Here is a 19,586-nt window from a genome sequence, read left to right on the forward strand (position 1 = left end):
GTAATCTCTTGGAGCCTGACCTCTTGATTCTTTGCTCCAATTAGCGAGCTGCCATATCCCTGGTGATGACGTCTGCGGTTACCAATCTGTCACATTTACTCACACACTTGCAAACACATTCACACAGAGTAATCATATTTGCTTGCATTATGAATTGTGGGCATTATAAAATCTGACCAACAATTTTAGTATTTTGTCATGTCTGTAACAGCACCTTTTACATATAAGTACTTACTTAAAGCACTTCTCACATTTGTTGGGAAAGCATATTATACTTTACAGAACATTCATTAAGCATCATGTCACAATATGAAGCTAAACAAACTGTAACAAAGATGTCTTACAGTTTTGCAGGTTGTCTTTGACAACCCACAGCATTTGTACAATGTAGGGGCCTATCTTGTCTCTGTGTTGATGTGTCTAGTTTATGCGAGTCATGCAGCTCAGCCAACTGTCAACAATGCATCTGTTTTGGAAAGATAATGAGGGGTTGTCATGGCTGCAAAGCTACTGAAGATGCCATTTGAGAGATAGTGGGAGGTCTAATAAATTGCACCAATGATGCATTTACATGAGTTGGACACAGGGGGGCACTCCTGTGCAAGCTACAAGGATTTAGAAAATACATTACTTTGTATAACTCTTCAGGTCTACATCCTTCATATTCAGGCATGGATCTCATCTGATTGTTAACGCTTCCAGTGTCTGGCCCATGCAAACACATTTACAGTTCAGTTATTGACCCATAGATGTGTTGTGTGCGGTATGTGTATATTGATTTGTTGTCTTGTGTGTGTTGTTTTCTCCTGCCGCGGCCTCTCTGGCACCCACAGAGCAGTTAGTGTTGACCACCATTAGGCAGGAGGCTTCTGAACTGCAGGACCCAGGCGAGGGCACCGGCGCTACCATGCGTGCCCGCCTCACAGACAGGTTTGACAAAAGTGAGTTTGCTCGAATTAGACTGGATGACGCCCCGTTTGTGTCCGGAGTCCCAAGGTGCATGTGGCCATGCGCAACAGCTCGGAGCAGGTGTCTCCGAACCCCCGGCCCTCAAGAGCTACAATGTCTAGTTACCTACAGAGTGTCTCTGGTTCTTGTCTGAAAAGGTTAAGACATTATATGACTGCTGTGGACCCTGAATAACCTGTAGCTCCTTGGGGCCTGGAGTGATGAATGCTGAACAGGAATTAAACCTTTCACTGCATGTGCTTGAAGTTAATTGGGTGGCCACTCATGTCAGACCATGTTGATGAAGGCAGATCAATATGCACTGGGGTCTTTGGGGAAAACCTTCAATACAAACACATTTGCATGCTGTAGAATATAACACATGCATGTGTTGACATGGCATGCCTGAATAGAGCATGTACATGAACACTGTTGCATGTGTGTATGACACATAAGTGTCTTAAATCTTAGAGAAGGGGGCAGGGGAGTACCTGCATGTTGGGGCCTTGCATGCTCTCTGGCTTTAAATGATGTTTGTTCACCTGTGTGTTTGAGAGAGTGTGCCCATAAAACAGTGTCAATGAGTGTGTATGTATATGTGCATATGCATACATTAGTGTAATGTGTATTTGTGTGCGTGCTGCAGTCTCACCTGTAGGATTACCAGGATATGGATTAGCAGCAGGTGAAGTTGCAGAGCAGACACAGAGGGGATTATCATGCTCGTTCACTTGGCTCGTAAGAGGCTTTCTTGTCGTACTTCCTACTCTGTTACGGTGACAAATGGACCCTCTGGGAATGCTTGAGGCCAGGTCAACCAGGACCTGTAAATAGGGCCTGCAGGTCTGGAGACCAGGACAGCCATGGGACGTAGGGTTCTCTCAGGCAGACGACACTCTGTTGGTAATGCTTTTCTGACCTCACAGCATGATTTTCGACTAGATGGAAGCATGTGGGGAAGATGTTTCATGTTTTTTTTAAGTCATTCAGTTATTGGTAGTAGTGGTTGTGGTTCAGTGTTCAGCTCAAGAGCACTTTGACAGGTCCTGTGGCTGTTAGAGGAGTCAAACCTAAGACCTTACTGTTACGGGGCAGTGACTCCAAAGACTTTGCAGCCATGTTGCTGGGTGAGGAAAACAAAACGTGTTGAGATGAAAATATTCACAGTATATGCAATACATTCTGATTCGCTATGCACATTCAGCTGCCTTAGCACAATTGCATTTAAAATGTTTTGACAGTTTTTCAGATGATTAAAAATGTGTAAACAGCCAGACTATCTGTCCTCAGAGATGCTTGTGGGAGTTGGAGTGCTCCGACAGCTGGGGATAATTGTAGCGATTCCACTGTAACTGCTGTTATGATTAGTAGCAATTTCTTTCTGGCTCATTTCCGCCCTGGGCTGGGTGTTTGGAAAATGTGAAGTGCATCTCTATTAGACATGATTGAATTCAGCATGTAAGCATCTCCAGAAGCTATATTTGTGCCTTTTAAAACACAATTCAGGCAGTCACGTTAATTGACACAGCCGCCGAGAGAGACACCGCGATAGTGGCCGATATGTGAGCCATTTCTTGAGTGTAGACTGGGGCATTACACCAAGGCAGAGAGTCTGGTGAAATATGCTCTGCCATACTGGAAAATGTGGATGAATTATGCAGCCTGTCCCTATCCATTATTTAGTAGCCTGCTTTTTAACAGTGAAACTTTGGCTCCAGGCCAGGGCAGCTTGGGCTCAGCCCAAAAGTTAATACTCCATATTAAGATATTATGAAGCGTGTAATGAGTGACATTTTCTTCGAATGACACACATGAGGGATTTAATCGCCTGCAGTTTCAGACTGCATTGTCATTGTTCTGCTTTCCGGAACCGGTATCTGCCCACTGTGTTTAATGTTTTTGATTTGATAGGCTTCTAATGACACACATATTCACATTAGAGAGACAGTAAAAGGGCCATTAAACTTCTGTATATAATGGACAAAGATTTGGCTAATTAATGCATATGATTGTTTTTAAGAAAGGGGGTATGTCTTGTTAAACTTTACTAACCAAATGGGTAGCTGGTAGCATCTTGCTAGCAGGGTATGAGATCAGAGTGTTTATTGAGGGCGTATCAGTCTAGTCTTACCTGCTCTGGCTGCAGGTTATCAGACCTATGCTACCTGTCCGGCCAGCCTGGGTGCTTCATGTGTAATTGACCTGGCTGTGCTCTGCTGGGGTTTGTTGCTGACTCATCACTGGTGCATCAGTAATAAGTTACGGAGGTGACTGCGCCTCTACTCCATCTGAGATGAGTAACAGAGGCATTGATCTCTTTAGAAATGAATCAGATCAGAGCTGAGTTGGGCTGCTGAGAAAGCCATTATTGATCTACTTTGAAAGGTAGAAGGGTTAAAAAGTGGAGGTAGGGGGGCCAAACAGAAACATGCAACAAAGTATAGAAAAATTCATGAGGAGGACAGGAAAAAAGGAAAAGAGAATTGCATTGTGAAAAAGAAGTAAAAAATGACATTACAGGTAACCATGTGCATCGCCCTTCACTATCTTTTAACGTCGTATCATCCTTAATAATTTCCTTGCAATCACTTGCTATCTTGATTGACCCCTGTGCCATTCACAGTGTGGAGTGCTGAGCTGTGGTTGTGATTTACTGCTCTGATAGGTCGAGAGGTAATAGCCCAGTCAGAGATATAGAGACGAGGGATAGGCAGCTTATTATCATTTTGCTTGGATAGACTTTGACCCTTGCTCTCTGCCTCGTGCAGGCACTTTGTGGGCTGGTGTGGTACAGCACTATAGTGAGGTTGTAGTTTTTCAAGTTGTTTAACCTCTTACAATCTCAAGCAGGTTTCTTTTGCAGTGATAGAATGTGAAATATATTACAATAAAAAGCTGAAAGCTTACCACGAACGCACAAACAAAGCAATCTCTCCACTTTAAATAAGATTTGATATGACCGTTCAAGTTGCACTAGAAAAAGATGCAATTATTGCAGCCGTTTTCTGTAAATATGCACAACTCTCTTTTAATGGAAAAGTGGAAGTCTGATGTGTCAATAGTGATGATAGCACATCAGGTAAATAAGCCTGGCTGGCTTTTGTCTGGGTCGTTTTACAATTCCTCGCCTGCTTTAGAATAACAGGCTTGAGTGGAATATAATGATATTTTGGTTATTGATGAGGGGAATGAATGACCCGTCTATTGTAGGATTACAGTGCTGCAGAAATAGAGTTTCGGGACTGTGGAAATTCAATCTGCTAAACCCTGCAGTGTTTATTCAATTCTAAATTATTTATGCAATTAGGCCGTTGTTTTAACTTACAGCCTCACTCACAGGCAGGCACACAATGCACAGATCGCAAGAAAAGATAGACTATCTCACACAAATAATACCATAATACAGCTCAAAATATATTAACAATTGAGCACAACAAGCACTCTTCAAGGGTTTGCAGGAATAGTATTATCAAAATAATGACTAGAGATGTCCTGATTGTATCGGAAGGACTGGTTTTAGGCCCAATAATTTTTTTAATTGATCGGAATCGATTATTCTGAGCACACGGCCCGCTCGATCCTTTGTGTACGTCGGCCATCACACAGGTGACGTAAAGAGAGCATGACTTGCAGCAGATATTCAAGTTTTATTGTAATGCTGCTATACCAATAAGTACAAACAATTTTTCATGTTCAACTTAAGCAAATACACCGCTTTATGTGGAATTTAAATTTTTGTCATTCATTTTTAGTGAATTTGTTTCACTATAATGCTATAAAAAGCGGAATTGTGACAGATTTTTATATGTTAAGACTGGGAATGTTTATGTGGATTTATAACAGTACTTTGAAGTGTAATTGTGATTTTATTACTCATTTGTAGTGTTCTGTACATGTATTACAATGGTACAAAGAGTAGATTTGAGAGCAATTTCTGAATAAATTATAGTTTGTTAACTTTATTATTTTATTTAAAAAAACAAACAAACAAATGCTGCACTAATTGGAATTGTGATAAGAGCCATAATGGAAATATTTTTAGTTTGTTCACTTTGGAATTTTGTAAAGATGAATAAAAACCCTTAAGGAACTGTTTGGATGCAGATATTTTTTCTTGGATTGCATCCCAAAGCTACTAAACTTTAAGTGTGCACTGTGCAGCTATATTATTCAGGTAAATACAAGTATCGAATCGGGGTATCGGCAGATACTCGAAATCAAGTGACTGATTAGGATTGGGGCAATAAAAAACTTGATCGGGACATCCATAAAATGAATTTGAATTTGGAATTTTGTTAGTGGCTTTCCAGATAAATGCATTATAGATAATATTCTTATTCTATCTCATAACTTGAGATGCAGTATGTCACATTAACTATCTGCATCGATGCAAACTAATGAGAAAGAGCAGAAACCTGTAGTGAGTACACCCTGCTGTTGCACAGGCATCACGGTGGAGTATGAAGTGATCTCCTGATGGATGGCTCTTGCCTCAGGGATGTCATTTGACCCATATGGCTGACCACAAGACCTTAAGGCGATATCAGGCTTCTGGCCCTTTAAAAGCGGAGCCCCGGCTTTGCCCCTCCGCAGCACTGAAGGAGCTCCATATGGCTTCCCCTTGTTGTCTGCACTGGCTGTAGTGAGCCGCTCAGCATCAAATTGGAGGACATTGCTCAAATCGCGCCCGAATAACAAGGCTTCCCGAGGCGGCAGGTGGCCAGATGACACGGCTGCGTAGCTCGGTGGGCCAGTATTATTTCCCAGGGCCGGGAGCTTCCTCTTGTGCAAGGCCGAAGGAGGAGAGAGGAGGCACGGGCGTGCTGCTGCATCTGTCCTCGCCCAGGTTCGCCGTTGTTGTACCAGCTGAGTAAACTGTAGCGTCCAGACCTGTTTGCATTGCTTTCACTTCCCCACAATGTCCTTGCAGGACTATATTCCCGTCATTAGGCGCACTCAAGGATGAAAAATGCCCCGCTCCTGGAGCTCATGCGGGGGTGAATGAGCGGAGATCACGACGCTTTAAAATGGTTGGAGATGACAAAGCCAGGCGGGCGGGAGGCAGGGAGTCTGCAGAAGCAGAAGAAGCGTGTTGCATCCTCTTGTGTCACTTTTTTTACGGCATCAGTTGCGCCTGTAGTTAAATGTTAGCTGCGATGTGCGCCGGGTCTTCCCTGTGTTACATATGAACAAGTTGACGTGCTGATAAAACAGACAAACTCGGTGTGTTTGTTCGCCATTGTGCATCCCTCAGCACATCCATTATACGCGGGGGGTCCCGTGGGCGTCGCGAAACGCGCGTGTGTGCATTGACGGTACCTGCATAATAATACTGAAAGACAAGGGGTGGTGTTTATAACGGGAAACGTCATTGAATTGACCCCGCCGGCTTCAGCATACATCAGCATACAGTAGCCTCTAGTACTAATGGGTCGCCTTCGCTTTTGAACCGTAAACCACGTCTCCCGTCCATGTCTCTGTCTCTCTCTCCCTCCCTCCCTCTCTATCTATCTCTGTCTCACTGTCTCTCCCTCGCACTCACTCAGCCTCGCCTCTCTCCCATCAATCCAACGGTGCAGGACCTGCTTGCTCGTCCGGCGGTTACCGCAAGGCAGATGATGAGATGTCCGGGACCACTTCCCAGGCGGATCCCGTAGACGCCACCGCGCGGACGGTGCTGCTCAACCGGCCACAGAACACCAAGTTCTGCGACAACCATGTCAGGTGGGTGTCACTTTGGACTTTCACCGACTGCACGTTTTGTAAAGAGATGCATGCTGTGTAGCTTCTATGCATGTTTTTTATTGTGTGCACTGAAAGTTACAGTACTGTGAAAAAGTCTTAGCCCACCCTAGATTTGCTGTTTTGGTAAGTTGTTACGAGGATGTATATATTTATTTCGCAGTCTCTTACAAACAAAGAATATAGAGAACATGTTCAATGCATTAAAACCATAAACAGTGGATCAAACAATTATTATTGAGCTTTGGACATGTCTTGAATGCAACCTTGCATAAATACACCAGAGGATCATTACTTTAAATCTCATATTGTCTGCCCAAGAGAGCTCGAGACATGCAAAGTGGAGTGGAGTACTTGCAACTTTAGTCTGTTCAAGTTGTTTTATTCTGAAATACTTGTGTTTTTGATACTGTATACATTTTTCCTGTGTGTTCTAGTTTTATTTTAGTAGAGACTAGTGGGAAATAAATATGTATGATCAGTTTAAACTTGCTAAAATTACAAAGTTTAGGGTGTCCTAAGACTTGTGCACAGTACTTAAACCATAGCACAGTATAGCCAACATGTCACCGCACTTATGCAACCCCTGGTCATCTTAATTGATACTTTTTGTTTATTTTATGTTTAATCAGAGGATGTTAAGCTCATCTTGATTCTACTTACTTAATTACAAGTTTGTTTGCTTGTCTGAGGTCAGAGTGCAGGGCCAGCATGTAGGAATCCCGTCTTGCTAAGGGACATCCCACTGAGCAATAGATTTATTTATTTAAACATAATTTCCAAGCTTTAGCCCCCTTATAGACCAGGGTACAAAGAGCCCAATTTTCAGATCATATTTTAAAATAATCATTGAATATATATAAAAAAAACCCCATAAAAACCCGTGAATAATTAACAAAAGCACTGTATACTTATGTGTTTTCATTATGGATGTTTATTTTCTGTCATATACACAGATTCAGTTTACTCTTTCATCTAGGCTGAGACTAGATGTCCACTGAACCTTCACTTTTTAACCTTGAATAATTGAAAATAAACGTCCAAATACAAATAAATCTAAAAGCCTAAAGACAAATAGATGTGTAATAGACATTTATTAAACGTCTTTTCAATGTTGATTTGCTCAGTGGGAATCCAGCATTGTGGATATTTAACCAGAGGGGCTGTACTCTCATGTTTTCAGGTTGAAGGACAGCCTGTTTGTATGTTTTAACTCCCAGCATGCCATGTGCGACATGTAGACTTTGGACCACTGAAAATTTGCTTTTTTTCTCTCTTAAAATTTCCCCTTCATTTAGTTTTGCCTTAAATCACAGAAACTGTAAAAAAAAACTGTTTTAGTTTGACAATTACTACAATTTTACAGTTGAAACTCTATTGATAAGGCTACTTAATAACTCACCTATTAAGTTGCAACTCTGCAGCGGCCCCCGACGGGTGAGACTAATGTCATCTGAAGTCCTGAAGTCCACTTGAGATTCTCAGTGGGAAAGTGCTTGGCTAAACAACTTACCCTGACCGCATTGCTTTATCAATATGTCCTTATGAATATTGAAGGCTGCCAGTGAAAGTAAAGTAACTACACTTACATGTGTTTTGCATAATTTTCAGGAAGCGCCCTAGGTGTGTCTGATTTCTACAAATGTTGGACTAAGCTTGATAATATTTCACATATGGTGCTGATGTGTCTTGGTTGCCCTCCATGGTTCAACAGTGAAAATCTGATTGAATTTATTGCTGAGTTATCTGTCGTAGGCAGGGTGATGAGCAGGGCCAAATGTTTCGTACTGCAGCGGAGAAGTCCCTTTTATAAGCATCATCCCAGCTGTCATTTGCATATATTATGGGCTCAGTTGTGGTCATAAATACTAAGTTGCAGTCAGGCAAAATATTGGAGTTTGATTTATACAGACAGCAATGTAATTTGTAGCTTGTCTTCACCTTTTGTTATTCCTATTTGTATGTACTAACTGCGCCTGGCGCCATCAGGAGCAGAGGGCTCATGTTCTATGAGTTGAAGGCTTGTCGTTATTCAGCTGACATTCAGTGGTCTGCCGTTACGGTCAGGAGATTTAATTTTACTTTTAAAAGGGCCTATTTCAGGTCTACGAATAAGATTAAGGCAAACGCTCCCTGGCTCATCTGATTGGATCACATGTGGTGTACTGCCCCTAGCTGCATGCTGATTGGAGAGTCAAGAGCACTCTGGCTCCAGAGGGGCGCCCTCTGATGTCCCCATGTTCCTGTAACTCTTTAGTTTATGTTTGAAAGGTTCAATAGCCATATTGATTTTTCTTAGATTAAAGCCTTGTAGCTTTTATCTGTGTACTCAACTCACCTCCTCTCCATTCCCTTGATCCTCCTCTTCCATATTTCATTGTATGCCAGTGTGTTTGTATATACTGAGCATTAGTGCTGCTCTCCTGTGCACCATTGCAGCGAAGTAAGCTGCTCGATTATTCTTTGGAAAATAGATTGATAATTGTCTGTCAATAATATTTAACTGGGTAACATATGCTCCATTTTGTCGATACTTCAAATTAAATCAAACTTGCCGCAAAACAACTATTTTAAAAAGACTTTTTATTATATATATTTCCAACAAATCTACCTGCTTGCATTCTTAAACCCAGAGCAATGACTCGTCTTTGACTTCAGCTCAGTGTTTTCTTTTGTCCTATAGAGTATGAGTTTTTTTTTTACTTTAAATAAAAAACACGACAAAGCAACCCAGCAGCAGGAGAGCATCACCCTGCAGCTAACAGCTGTTAACACCACCAGCATGTTGGACATCCATAGTATGAAAAATAAGACAGGTTTTTGCTTCTTCTTTTTTTCTTTAGCCCTGGTCCGATTGGTGTGTGTGTGTGAGAGAGAAGATAGATATCACTTGTCTTTGATTGGATTAAAGCAGCTTTATCTGCTCAATCATAGGTGTAGTATCACCAACTGAGGTATCCAGAGCATCAGGGTCAGGACACCGAGCGTGTGTGTGCGACAGACAAACAGCTGTTGCTACTCTGCTCTGTGTGTAATGTCCTGCTCTTTGTAGTTTTGTCTCTGTGTGAATGAGGCAGACGGAAAAAGCGGTTAAGAGTTCATCTCCTTGGAGATTCTGAACTGTGATGGAGGGGTGTGTGTTTTCCCATTCAGTGCTTGCACTTGATGCACTCCTGCACATAAACACAAACGTACCACATCCATTAAACAAATGCTTTTGCAGAAGCTCTTATTTTTCACTCAGGCCATGCATGAAAAAAACAAGGCAGGCCTTGACTTGAAGGTTGACTTTTTGTATTTTTAACCTCTCTAAAAGCTCTTACCGTAGCTCCTGGTTATACAAGGCTAATCATTACAGCTGTCTAATCAATACAGTTGATTGACAGACAAGTTGAGGTTGCCAAGGTTTCTTGCACCTATTTTATGGGGTTCGGGTTCTAAATTTAGATCGCTAGATTTTAAGTATTGGTCTATTTATACGTCTGATGTGTGTGCACCCCATAATGGCTCTGTTTGCCCTCACTGAGCACCATTGAGTGTTTCTTATAGATTTTCAAGTCCTGCAATATTAAAACCCAGCCGTTAAGGTAATGCTGTTTGAGCGTGTCAGGTGAAAAAATCGTTAGCACACAATTTATGCATGAATTCCTACTTTTGCTAATGCACTACCTGGCTCTGCCTCCATCTATCTGACTGTAAACAAAGTATAAAGTCTCCTTTATCCTTGTTTGCTCCTGCAGTACCACCAAGTACGGGGTTCTCACCTTTCTGCCCCGGTTCTTGTATGAGCAGATCAGGCGGGCTGCCAACGCCTTCTTCCTGTTCATCGCACTCATGCAGGTAACCCCCACGCACAAAACTGTAATGGCTCGGTATGCTGTTTGGTTTCAGATTGCTTCTGTGGCCCGCACAAGCTGCTGTAGATGATACATCCTAAAAAGTCTATTTTGAAGTATTCCAGGATTCCCATGGGCCCAGCTATTTTTGAAATACTGAGTTATGGATTATTGAGTGTTGTTTTCTAGATGGCTAAAGTTAAGATTTGGTAAATTTCCTCAAAAAGCCAAGAGAAGGAGACTTAAAAAATAAATATGAATCATAGTTATATCACAAATAGTTCACGTCACATTTCAATACATGTTTATAAGATATGACAAATTACTCATTTTAAAAATTAAATACTGCATGTTGTTTTTACTCATCATTTTCCCAACAACATATGCAGCTCTATGGCTTCTTTTAGATAGAGGTGTAACAATATCACCCATGGAAAGTGAAAACATTGATACATATTGTCATCTTTAAGATTAGTCTTTATTTTGAAATTCCCATGGCACTTCTTGTGTCACCATTTTTGCCCAAGCAGACATTAAAAGCAGTTAAGATGAAGACAGTAAGGATATTCACTGAAGGGTTTACATGGACATGAGTAACCCTTTTATGATTGGGTTTTTATAGTATTCCCTTTATGTGTTGTCTGAGCATGTCAACATCATATCCTATTTATAAGAAACCTGAATATGCTAGCTGGAGTACTCTGAAAGAAACTTAGAGCGTCATAAACAGGTTATTCATGCCCATATAACCACACTGACTGATGTCATCTGATATGGATCACAGGCCCCTGAACAGAGTCGTATTGAAATCATATCATGGAAGATTTTGTTATATCAGCAAATTCCATATCTTTGTCCAGATAATCATTTAAACATGGCATCGTGTTTAAGGTTGGGTATCGTTTGTGTTTTTTCTGAGACCAGTGCCAAAATAATTCTTTTAAAACAGTACCAGTGCCTAAACACCGCCTAAACCAATACTTTTTTCAAAATAAAGCAAAAAATGACTGTTCATTAAGTAAAAGAATGTTTTTTTTTTTATTGCAAAAAGGCATATTTGGCCTGGGAACTGAACACTTTAGCTCTTAACAATTTAAAGTGCATTTATTCACTGACAAACAGCCCTTACTATTCACACACTACGCTGATGCATTTAATTTGAAAGTCTACTCCGACCGCAGCGGAGCGGGTCAGTAAATGAGGCTGCGAAATCTGCATCATGATTTTGTCTGGTAGGTACCAGTTGAAAAGGAACCGGTATCATAGTAGCACCAGGCTTCGGTACTCAACCCTAATTGTGTGTATGATTTACACCCCTACATTTTTACTGCTTGTAAACTGAAAAAAAGTAAAATTAAGAAGGAATTTGATCATAGAGGATGGTCAGTAATTCTGTCTGTAGTCACTGCCTGATTGGTTAATAAGTAAGACAACAAGCAGTTTCCTCAGTGTGAGCCTCATGAAAAGTCTTCCAGTATGCTTGTGTGGCTTTACCCACGCATCAGAGATTAACTGACTGTTGTGATCCATCATGTGTGCTTTACGGTACTCAACACTTGGTAATCATCAATGATTTGTGAGTTCTGCCTCTCTTGACTCTTATCAGCAAATCCCTGATGTATCACCGACCGGCCGCTATACCACACTGGTCCCACTCATCTTCATCCTCACTGTGGCCGGGATCAAAGAGATCATAGAGGACTACGTGAGTAACACAGCAACACCACAATGATACAGGCAGAAGTTATTACTTTTTAAATGTTAAGTTTAAGAGAGAGGGACATCATAACTTAAAAGCCAATGTGTCTTTATTTGTGTCTTTACAGAAAAGACACAAAGCAGACAACACAGTGAACAAGAAGAAGACAACAGGTATCGTCTGCGTGTGTGTGTGCTCGCTTATGTGCGTCAACTGTCTGTGCGCTTTTCCACGAGTGTGCTTGGTGTCTATTTGTGTGGGTTTTGTTTCCTTTCATGGCTGAGTGAATGGCTGTTGTCTGTCACTCACTATAGTGCAGGCCCCAGACAAAAAGTTTAGTCGCTATGAATACTGTATGAGTGCTGCTCTATAGGCTGACTGATGGCTGTGTTGTCCTTGTCTCTCAGTGCTGCGGAACGGAGGCTGGCAGACGATCATCTGGAAACAGGTATCACTATCATCACGGACATCATCTTTGTTGCTCTTTCTGTTTTGTCACTTGTGCGCTTTGGCTTTCTCTCTATCTGGCTCAGTTTTATGTTTCAATTTATATGCATAGTTAATAAGAAACTTGAGTATTGTTCAACTTGGACCTATTGCAGGTCTAGTTTTAAAAACTGAGGATTAACACAGCAATTTCATAGCTTATTTCATTGTCAAATGGTTACATTTGCCTCAGAGGAGCTAAATTTCTGTCTCAGAATCACCTGTTGTGAGTTTTTTTCTCCTGTTTTGGTTTCTGGGAGTTCCACTTCTTGTGGCCAGGATGTAGTCTCTCAATCTGTGATTGGTCAGGATCTGTCTGTGCTGTGTATCCCTGGCAGTTAAAAGAGTCCTGAATAGTATTGATGCTTTAGGGCTAGATAACAATTTAATTAGTGAGTGATTTATCCAATATTCCACATAGACACAACTTGTTGGTTGAATACTGAGGTTTCCTCTGTTGGTCTGCAGTTTATCTGAGCCAGTGACCTACTCACGCAAAGCATCCTGTGCAATCTCAAATGTCATATTTAAAATCACCTGAGCAAAATGAACCCTTAGTTGTCACAGTAAAAAGGAAGTTCACTGTGTGCTCTTAAACAAGAAATGCATAAAAAAAAATCTCAAATGTACTCATTAACTGCGTCCAGCTGTGTGCAGTCTTGCTCCAGCAGGTCAGATCAAATCAAACTTGAGTCATTGTTATGTGATGTAGAGCAGGAATGCAGCCCCCTTGTTATTCAGGGTCAGAAAAGGTGAAGGAATTTGTTCCAGCTGCCCCACTAATTCAATAATGTTCACGTTAAAGAGACGTGCTCACAAGTAGTTTCCCTGAAATGCTCCCTTTTCCTGAGAGGCAAATTCTGTTTCCAGTTTCTGGGAGTTAATTTTAAATAAGCTACAGTTTTGTACGGCTAATACTGAATGGCTTATTTTGTCTCAGCTCCTTCTGTCATGTAATGCTTGTAATCTTTGTGTCTGGTCTTGCAGCCAAACCAAAAGAGTTAAAGCGTTGCACCATTGTGCTCATTGTCACTTTATCTCAAGTCTTCCTCTCTCTTTATTGGCTGTCTCTCGACTGGTCACTAATTAACCTGCCTCTTGTTTCCCCTCTCTGCCCCCCCACCCCTACCCCTCCTATCACCTCTTACCCCCTGCCTCAACGCCCCTCCTTTCTTTCTCCCACCTTTCTTTTCTCTCACGCTGTTGCACGGCTATGTCCTGCCCACAAGGTGGCAGTAGGAGACATAGTGAAGGTGACCAATGGCCAGCACCTTCCAGCTGACATGGTTATTGTGTCCTCCAGGTCAGACTCCAGTTTGTATGAATTTGCACGTGTGTTTGTTTGTGGGCATACAAATACATTAGTGTGCATTTGAGGTTTTAACATGAATGTGTCTTTTACTTTTTAGGGCCAACAAATAATGATAGTTTCCATTATCAACCAGTCTGTTAACTAGTCTTTTGATTAATCATTCTTTGTATAAAAAGCAATGATGAATTCAAATTGCAGTCAAGCAGTGAAAAACCCCAAAGTGTTTAAATTTAAAATAGTATGAAATCATGTAAAAGAAGCAAATATTCATGTTTGAATTATAATGAAGTAGTTGTTTAAAAGATACTTCTTTAATCAATTATTTGATTTTCAAAATTGTCAGTAACTGATTCCCTGTTGATTGATGGATAGATTATATAAAGCACTATGATAACAAAAAATGTTGATGCTTCCTCTCCACAGTGAACCGCAGGCCATGTGTTACACTGAGACCTCAAACCTGGATGGAGAAACCAACCTGAAAATCAGACAGGTATGACACAGGAGCAAATCTTACTTTGTCAGATGTGTCAGTGCATGGACTCTGAGAGTGTGTGTTGTTTTAGAAACATTGAATACTTGTTACAGTTTGGATGCAAATTACCAAATTATAAGGATGTTGAAAAATGTTAACATTGGCTCTCAGCACTCTGTGAAGCCTTACTGTCTGACAATCCTCACGCTTGTATCCACGTGGTTCACACATAAGATCTGATCATGTTTTACGTAGTTCTTGTTCTCTTTCTTTCTCATGCATTTTGAGATAATCCAGTTTGGTTAAAGTTCTCCCTCAATAGGCTTTTCTTGACTTGTCTTGTTGAATTATTCCACAGGGTCTTTCACTCACAGCTGCTTTTCAGACCCTGGAGGATTTGATTGCATTATCTGGTCGTTTGGAGTGTGAAGGTCCCAACAGACACCTGTATGACTTCACTGGCACACTGCGTCTGGAGAACCAGAAGTGAGACACACACACTGACATAGTTTTTTCATGACCAGTTATTAATTGACGATAAAAAGTGTATTGTCAATTGCATATGCTGATTTTTTTAAAAGATATAAGTCAGTAGTAATCAGACCTGGCCAAGACATCAGAATAAAACTATACACACATCAGAGACTTTATAATTTCATAGACTTATCCAGCACAAAAGTAAAAAAAGTAAGGCTTAAAAAGTAAAAGCAGAAAATATCCATAGTAATCCAAAGTAATTTTTTTGTTTTTTTAACTGATTATCTCTTTTTTCTCCTCAGTCCGGCTCCCCTGGGTCCAGACCAGGTGTTGCTGCGTGGCGCTCAGCTCAGAAACACACAGTGGGTTGTGGGTATTGTTGTCTACACTGGCCATGACTCCAAACTGATGCAGGTAAGACAATGTGTCCTGTCTGAATTCAGCAAAGTGTAAGCACGAAATAATCCTGTCTTTAAATCAAGTTTAATTTGATAATGTTTAATAATTGGAATCCTTCCTTCTTAGTGAACCTCATAGGAATAATTTACAGCTTTTAACTGAGGGACTCATTCATAACTGGGAGCACATTAAAGTCCCAGTGTTTGAATTGCCGACACATTCTTCTGCCAAAAATTACTTTGTAATTGTGTATGACAAATTTAATTATTGAAGCAAAGGTGTTTAAAGGCTGCTGTAAGTGGACTTCTTCCCAGAGAAACCATTGTAACTCAGTAAAAACTGTACCCTCATCCTGCACCATCTTGATGTGAGTGTCTTTTTGTTGTATTTATTAACGTGTCCTGCCAGAACTCCACCAAGGCACCACTGAAGCGCTCTAATGTGGAGCGGGTGACCAACATGCAGATCCTCGTCTTGTTTGGCATCCTGCTGGTCATGGCTCTGGTCAGCTCTGTGGGCGCAGCCATCTGGAACAAACAACACACTGAAGAGGCCTGCTGGTACCTGTCAAGGGCTGGTGAGAATACACACATTTCACAACCTGTAATTTAACTCTCCTAACAGTAATAAATTAGGATTGATATACAACTTAAAGGTCAGTAAATAAGTGAATATTGTGTGTTCGTGCAGGTGACATCTCCACTAACTTTGCATATAACCTGCTGACGTTCATCATCCTGTACAACAACCTGATCCCCATCAGCCTGCTGGTCACTCTGGAGGTGGTCAAGTTCACACAGGCCCTCTTCATCAACTGGGTATGGTTCATATCAGAGCATGTTGGCCGAGTGGAGCGGTGAAAATTTCTACTCCTCTCTCATGGAGCTGTTTGTTCCCTCGGCTCAATATCGCTCCACACTCAACTCAGATTTCACCCTGCTCCACTCAAATCGCTCAGTTTCTTTTTAAAAGTACTTTGTAAACCCCATTGCCGAGCTCTTGGCAGCGAGAGAATAGTTTGTGCAATACACAGATGCATTATGGGTCAGGCATGCTTCGAACTCCTGGTGTAAGCGGATCAAAATTAGAGCAGGGTGGAGTGTGAGATCAGACAACACTCCAACATTTTTAAAAATCCCCTCTGTGTTTGATCCAAAATCTGTCTGCTCTGTTCACATCCTGTGGTCTTTGTTTGTTTTGTAATTCATGTTTTCAGATTAACTTACTGTAAGTAGTTAAATATTCCTGGTCACCATGCTTGTGTTTTGTTTTCCCCTCAGGATGTGGAGATGTACTACTCAGAGACAGACACACCAGCCATGGCTCGAACGTCCAACCTCAATGAGGAACTGGGCCAGGTCAGTTCCTCCCCCTCCCCATAATCAGTGACTTTAGGATGGAAAGTAGGAATGCCCAAAGTTACCATTATATACACACTCAATCAGTACATGCCTCTTAAAACGTGCTTTAATTCCCGATCGTCTGTCTGTCTTTTTCAGGTTAAGTATCTCTTTTCTGACAAGACAGGAACTCTGACCTGTAACGTCATGCACTTCAAGAAGTGTACCATTGCGGGAATCACATATGGGTCAGTCATCTCTTATTTCTTGTAAATTCATTCTTTCCTCTAAGCCTTTAAAAGAGCCATCTACTAAAAGAAAATGAGCTCAGAATGCCACTAAATGTACTTTTAGCACAGAGTCACCTGTTAATCTCTATTAGTTGAACTAATTCAAGCCTCACACTAACTTGTAGTAAAGAGTGACCTTTTATTAATTCAGTTGATTGAACTCTTGCATGCCTGATCAAATGAAATAACCAACTCATCAAATGATTGATTCCTCTTTCAATACAACCTCATTCATCACTGCAGTCACTTCCCCGATCTTGACTGTGATCGGTCAATGGAGGACTTCAGGTCAGTGACCTTGTCTGACCTTTTAATCATTCTTGCTCTTTTTGATATTCTTTTTTTCCATTTTAAACTTTGCATGTTTCGGGGAATTAATGTATGATGTGTGCTGTGATCTGAAAAAAAGTTTACAGAAGAACTTCTGTTTAGCCTGTAAGGCTATTTGAATGCCAAAATTGTAATTTTTCTGTACAATATTAGAATTACTACTGCGATGTTTTAATTAATTAATCTATTTTAAAAACGTATGTATTTATTTGTATTGAGTGAAACAAGACATTTCAGTTTAGACTAGACAAGACAGAACCAAACTTAAATCATTGGTTGCCATGACAGGATTGCAAACAATCAAGCAATAAATACATAAATAAAGAAAGCGAATGTTGGATCTTATGGTGTGTCTACAAGTCTGCATGCAAATGAAAGACACAGGGGGAAATGGTTTTAAAAAATAGGGAAGAATAGAGTTTTCCTGGCAGGGTTTGCTAATGATATCCCCTGGTCCAACCATTTTATGATTTGTTTTATGTTTGCTTTTTTAAAATTTTCCCTTTCCCCACTTTTTCCATGCCACACTGCTGGTATTTTTGTTTACGCTGTTAGATGTACATGAATGTAATTTTTTTGTCTCACAGCAATCTGCCGTCCAACAGCAATAACTCTACAGAGTTTGACGACCCAACTCTCATCCAGAACATTGAAAACCATGTAGGTATCTCTAAAGCTTTTCTCATATTTATTTTTAAATTAAAAAAAAATTTTAAGCAAAGCTTTTCTGCTAAAAAAATGACCAAAGGATGTTGTTAATGTCTTCTCTGTTCAGCCTACATCACCTCAGATCTGTGAGTTTTTGACAATGATGGCAGTGTGCCACACGGTGGTCCCAGAGAGAGAGGAAAACCAGATCATTTACCAGGCCTCCTCGCCAGATGAAGGAGCACTGGTCAAAGGGGCCAAAGGGCTCGGCTTTGTCTTCACTGCAAGAACCCCGCATTCAGTCATAATTGAAGCTGTGAGTGTGTATCTGAGTGTTTTACTGCATAAACAGCTGCTTTTTGCAAAGCTGTGAGCTGACATTTTGTTTGTTTCAGAGAGGGAAGGAGATGAGTTATGAGCTACTGAATGTGCTTGAGTTTTCCAGGTAACACTCCCATAAATGTTCCTCTCACTCAGTAAATAACTCTGTAATATAAGACTGTTGTGTGTTTTGAAACTAAGCCCTCTGCTTCCTTCACAGTAACCGCAAACGCATGTCTGTGGTGGTCAGAACCCCCCACGGGCGACTACGGCTGTACTGCAAAGGAGCTGTATGTTTATCTCATTACATCTGTATTTCAGCACTCCAAATATCTCCTGATATTTGTCGTTAATGCTATTTTGTTGTTTTGCAGGATAATGTCATTTTTGAGCGTTTGACGGAGGCGTCCCAGTACAAAGAATTAACTGTTGCTCATCTGGAGCAGTTTGCTACTGAAGGTAACAAAGATAACGAGAGAGGAGGAGAAAGCCATAGCTGAGTTTCTCTTTGTTTACAATTGTTCTTTGCACTGGACATCCAATTATCTTTGCGATGACTTCCTCACTGATCTGTTTCTATTACTGCATTAGTTCTTTTACACTGACTTAATTTTTTCTTGTTCTGTAATAGTATTTTTAGCCTTGTCTTGAGACTGATCTGAGTTTACAAGAAGTTTTAGAAGGGTCAAGACTAGGCCTGTCACGACAACTACTTTTATTTTTATTGGACAGTTTATTATCCTAGAAAAAAATCACTAAATTATGTTATGTATGGTAAATATAATAGCATAATAATAATAGTAAACCATCTCAAAAAGCAATGAACTTTTAATTATTTAATTCTTAATTCTTTAGGCTTTGGAATTGAAAATGTGGAAAAAGATATTGAAAATCCTAAAAAATAAAACAAAAAGAAAAGTGAGAGTGTTGAGCTGAGCCCTGCCCAGTGCAGAACTTCAACACAGAGAGCAGACAACCAGAAATGACAGCAAAATGTGTCTCAGCATAGTTTTGTTTTTGTTTTTTTAAATTTTGCCTAGTGAAAAAAAAGAAGAAGAAAAAAGCGTAGGGGCTGCATCCAAGTCTTATAACGGTCAAGAAAACTCTGCTCTTTACTCTGGCATCCTGTTGGCTAAAATGTTGGCTACTAGTCCAGACTTGACATTATTGGATCCCACCTGTGGCTGAGGCTTAAATTCCAGCAGAAACATCTTTCTGAGTTTCCTCCATTTTATCTGCCTCTCAACACTACAATGGAAAACATTGGACGACTCACTCCCAGT

At 40.7% G+C, this 19,586-nt stretch overlaps 1 protein-coding gene across 9 annotated transcripts in view; it reads left to right on the forward strand.

The window, feature by feature from the left end:
* Window positions 1–19,586, forward strand: part of atp8a2 (ATPase phospholipid transporting 8A2) — a 58,240-nt gene that overhangs the window by 2,576 nt on the left and 36,078 nt on the right. For 2 of the 9 annotated variants that reach the window (XR_015775306.1, XM_088071700.1), the window contains exons 2-21: window positions 834–941; window positions 6,495–6,672; window positions 10,431–10,530; window positions 12,133–12,231; window positions 12,353–12,398; window positions 12,633–12,673; window positions 13,941–14,014; window positions 14,447–14,516; window positions 14,857–14,984; window positions 15,278–15,389; window positions 15,783–15,951; window positions 16,065–16,192; window positions 16,655–16,732; window positions 16,874–16,962; window positions 17,248–17,292; window positions 17,922–17,994; window positions 18,110–18,298; window positions 18,378–18,427; window positions 18,524–18,593; window positions 18,678–18,762. Coding sequence is in view for 8 of the 9 variants with exons in the window: in XM_088071700.1 (XP_087927826.1) it covers window positions 834–941; window positions 6,495–6,672; window positions 10,431–10,530; window positions 12,133–12,231; window positions 12,353–12,398; window positions 12,633–12,673; window positions 13,941–14,014; window positions 14,447–14,516; window positions 14,857–14,984; window positions 15,278–15,389; window positions 15,783–15,951; window positions 16,065–16,192; window positions 16,655–16,732; window positions 16,874–16,962; window positions 17,248–17,292; window positions 17,922–17,994; window positions 18,110–18,298; window positions 18,378–18,427; window positions 18,524–18,593; window positions 18,678–18,762 (1,932 nt within the window). In the remaining variant the exon portion in view is untranslated. Of the gene's footprint in view, window positions 1–833; window positions 942–1,716; window positions 1,852–5,591; window positions 5,795–6,494; window positions 6,673–10,430; window positions 10,531–12,132; window positions 12,232–12,352; window positions 12,399–12,632; window positions 12,674–13,940; window positions 14,015–14,446; window positions 14,517–14,856; window positions 14,985–15,277; window positions 15,390–15,782; window positions 15,952–16,064; window positions 16,193–16,654; window positions 16,733–16,873; window positions 16,963–17,247; window positions 17,293–17,921; window positions 17,995–18,109; window positions 18,299–18,377; window positions 18,428–18,523; window positions 18,594–18,677; window positions 18,763–19,586 lie in introns of those variants that run through there. The other 7 variants (XM_088071701.1, XM_088071704.1, XM_088071703.1 and 4 more) reach the window with 7 other exon arrangements.

The sequence above is a fragment of the Plectropomus leopardus genome, chromosome 21 (assembly GCF_026936395.1).
Source record: "Plectropomus leopardus strain MGB_pleo_1.0 chromosome 21, ASM2693639v1, whole genome shotgun sequence".
NCBI lineage: Eukaryota > Metazoa > Chordata > Actinopteri > Perciformes > Serranidae > Plectropomus > Plectropomus leopardus.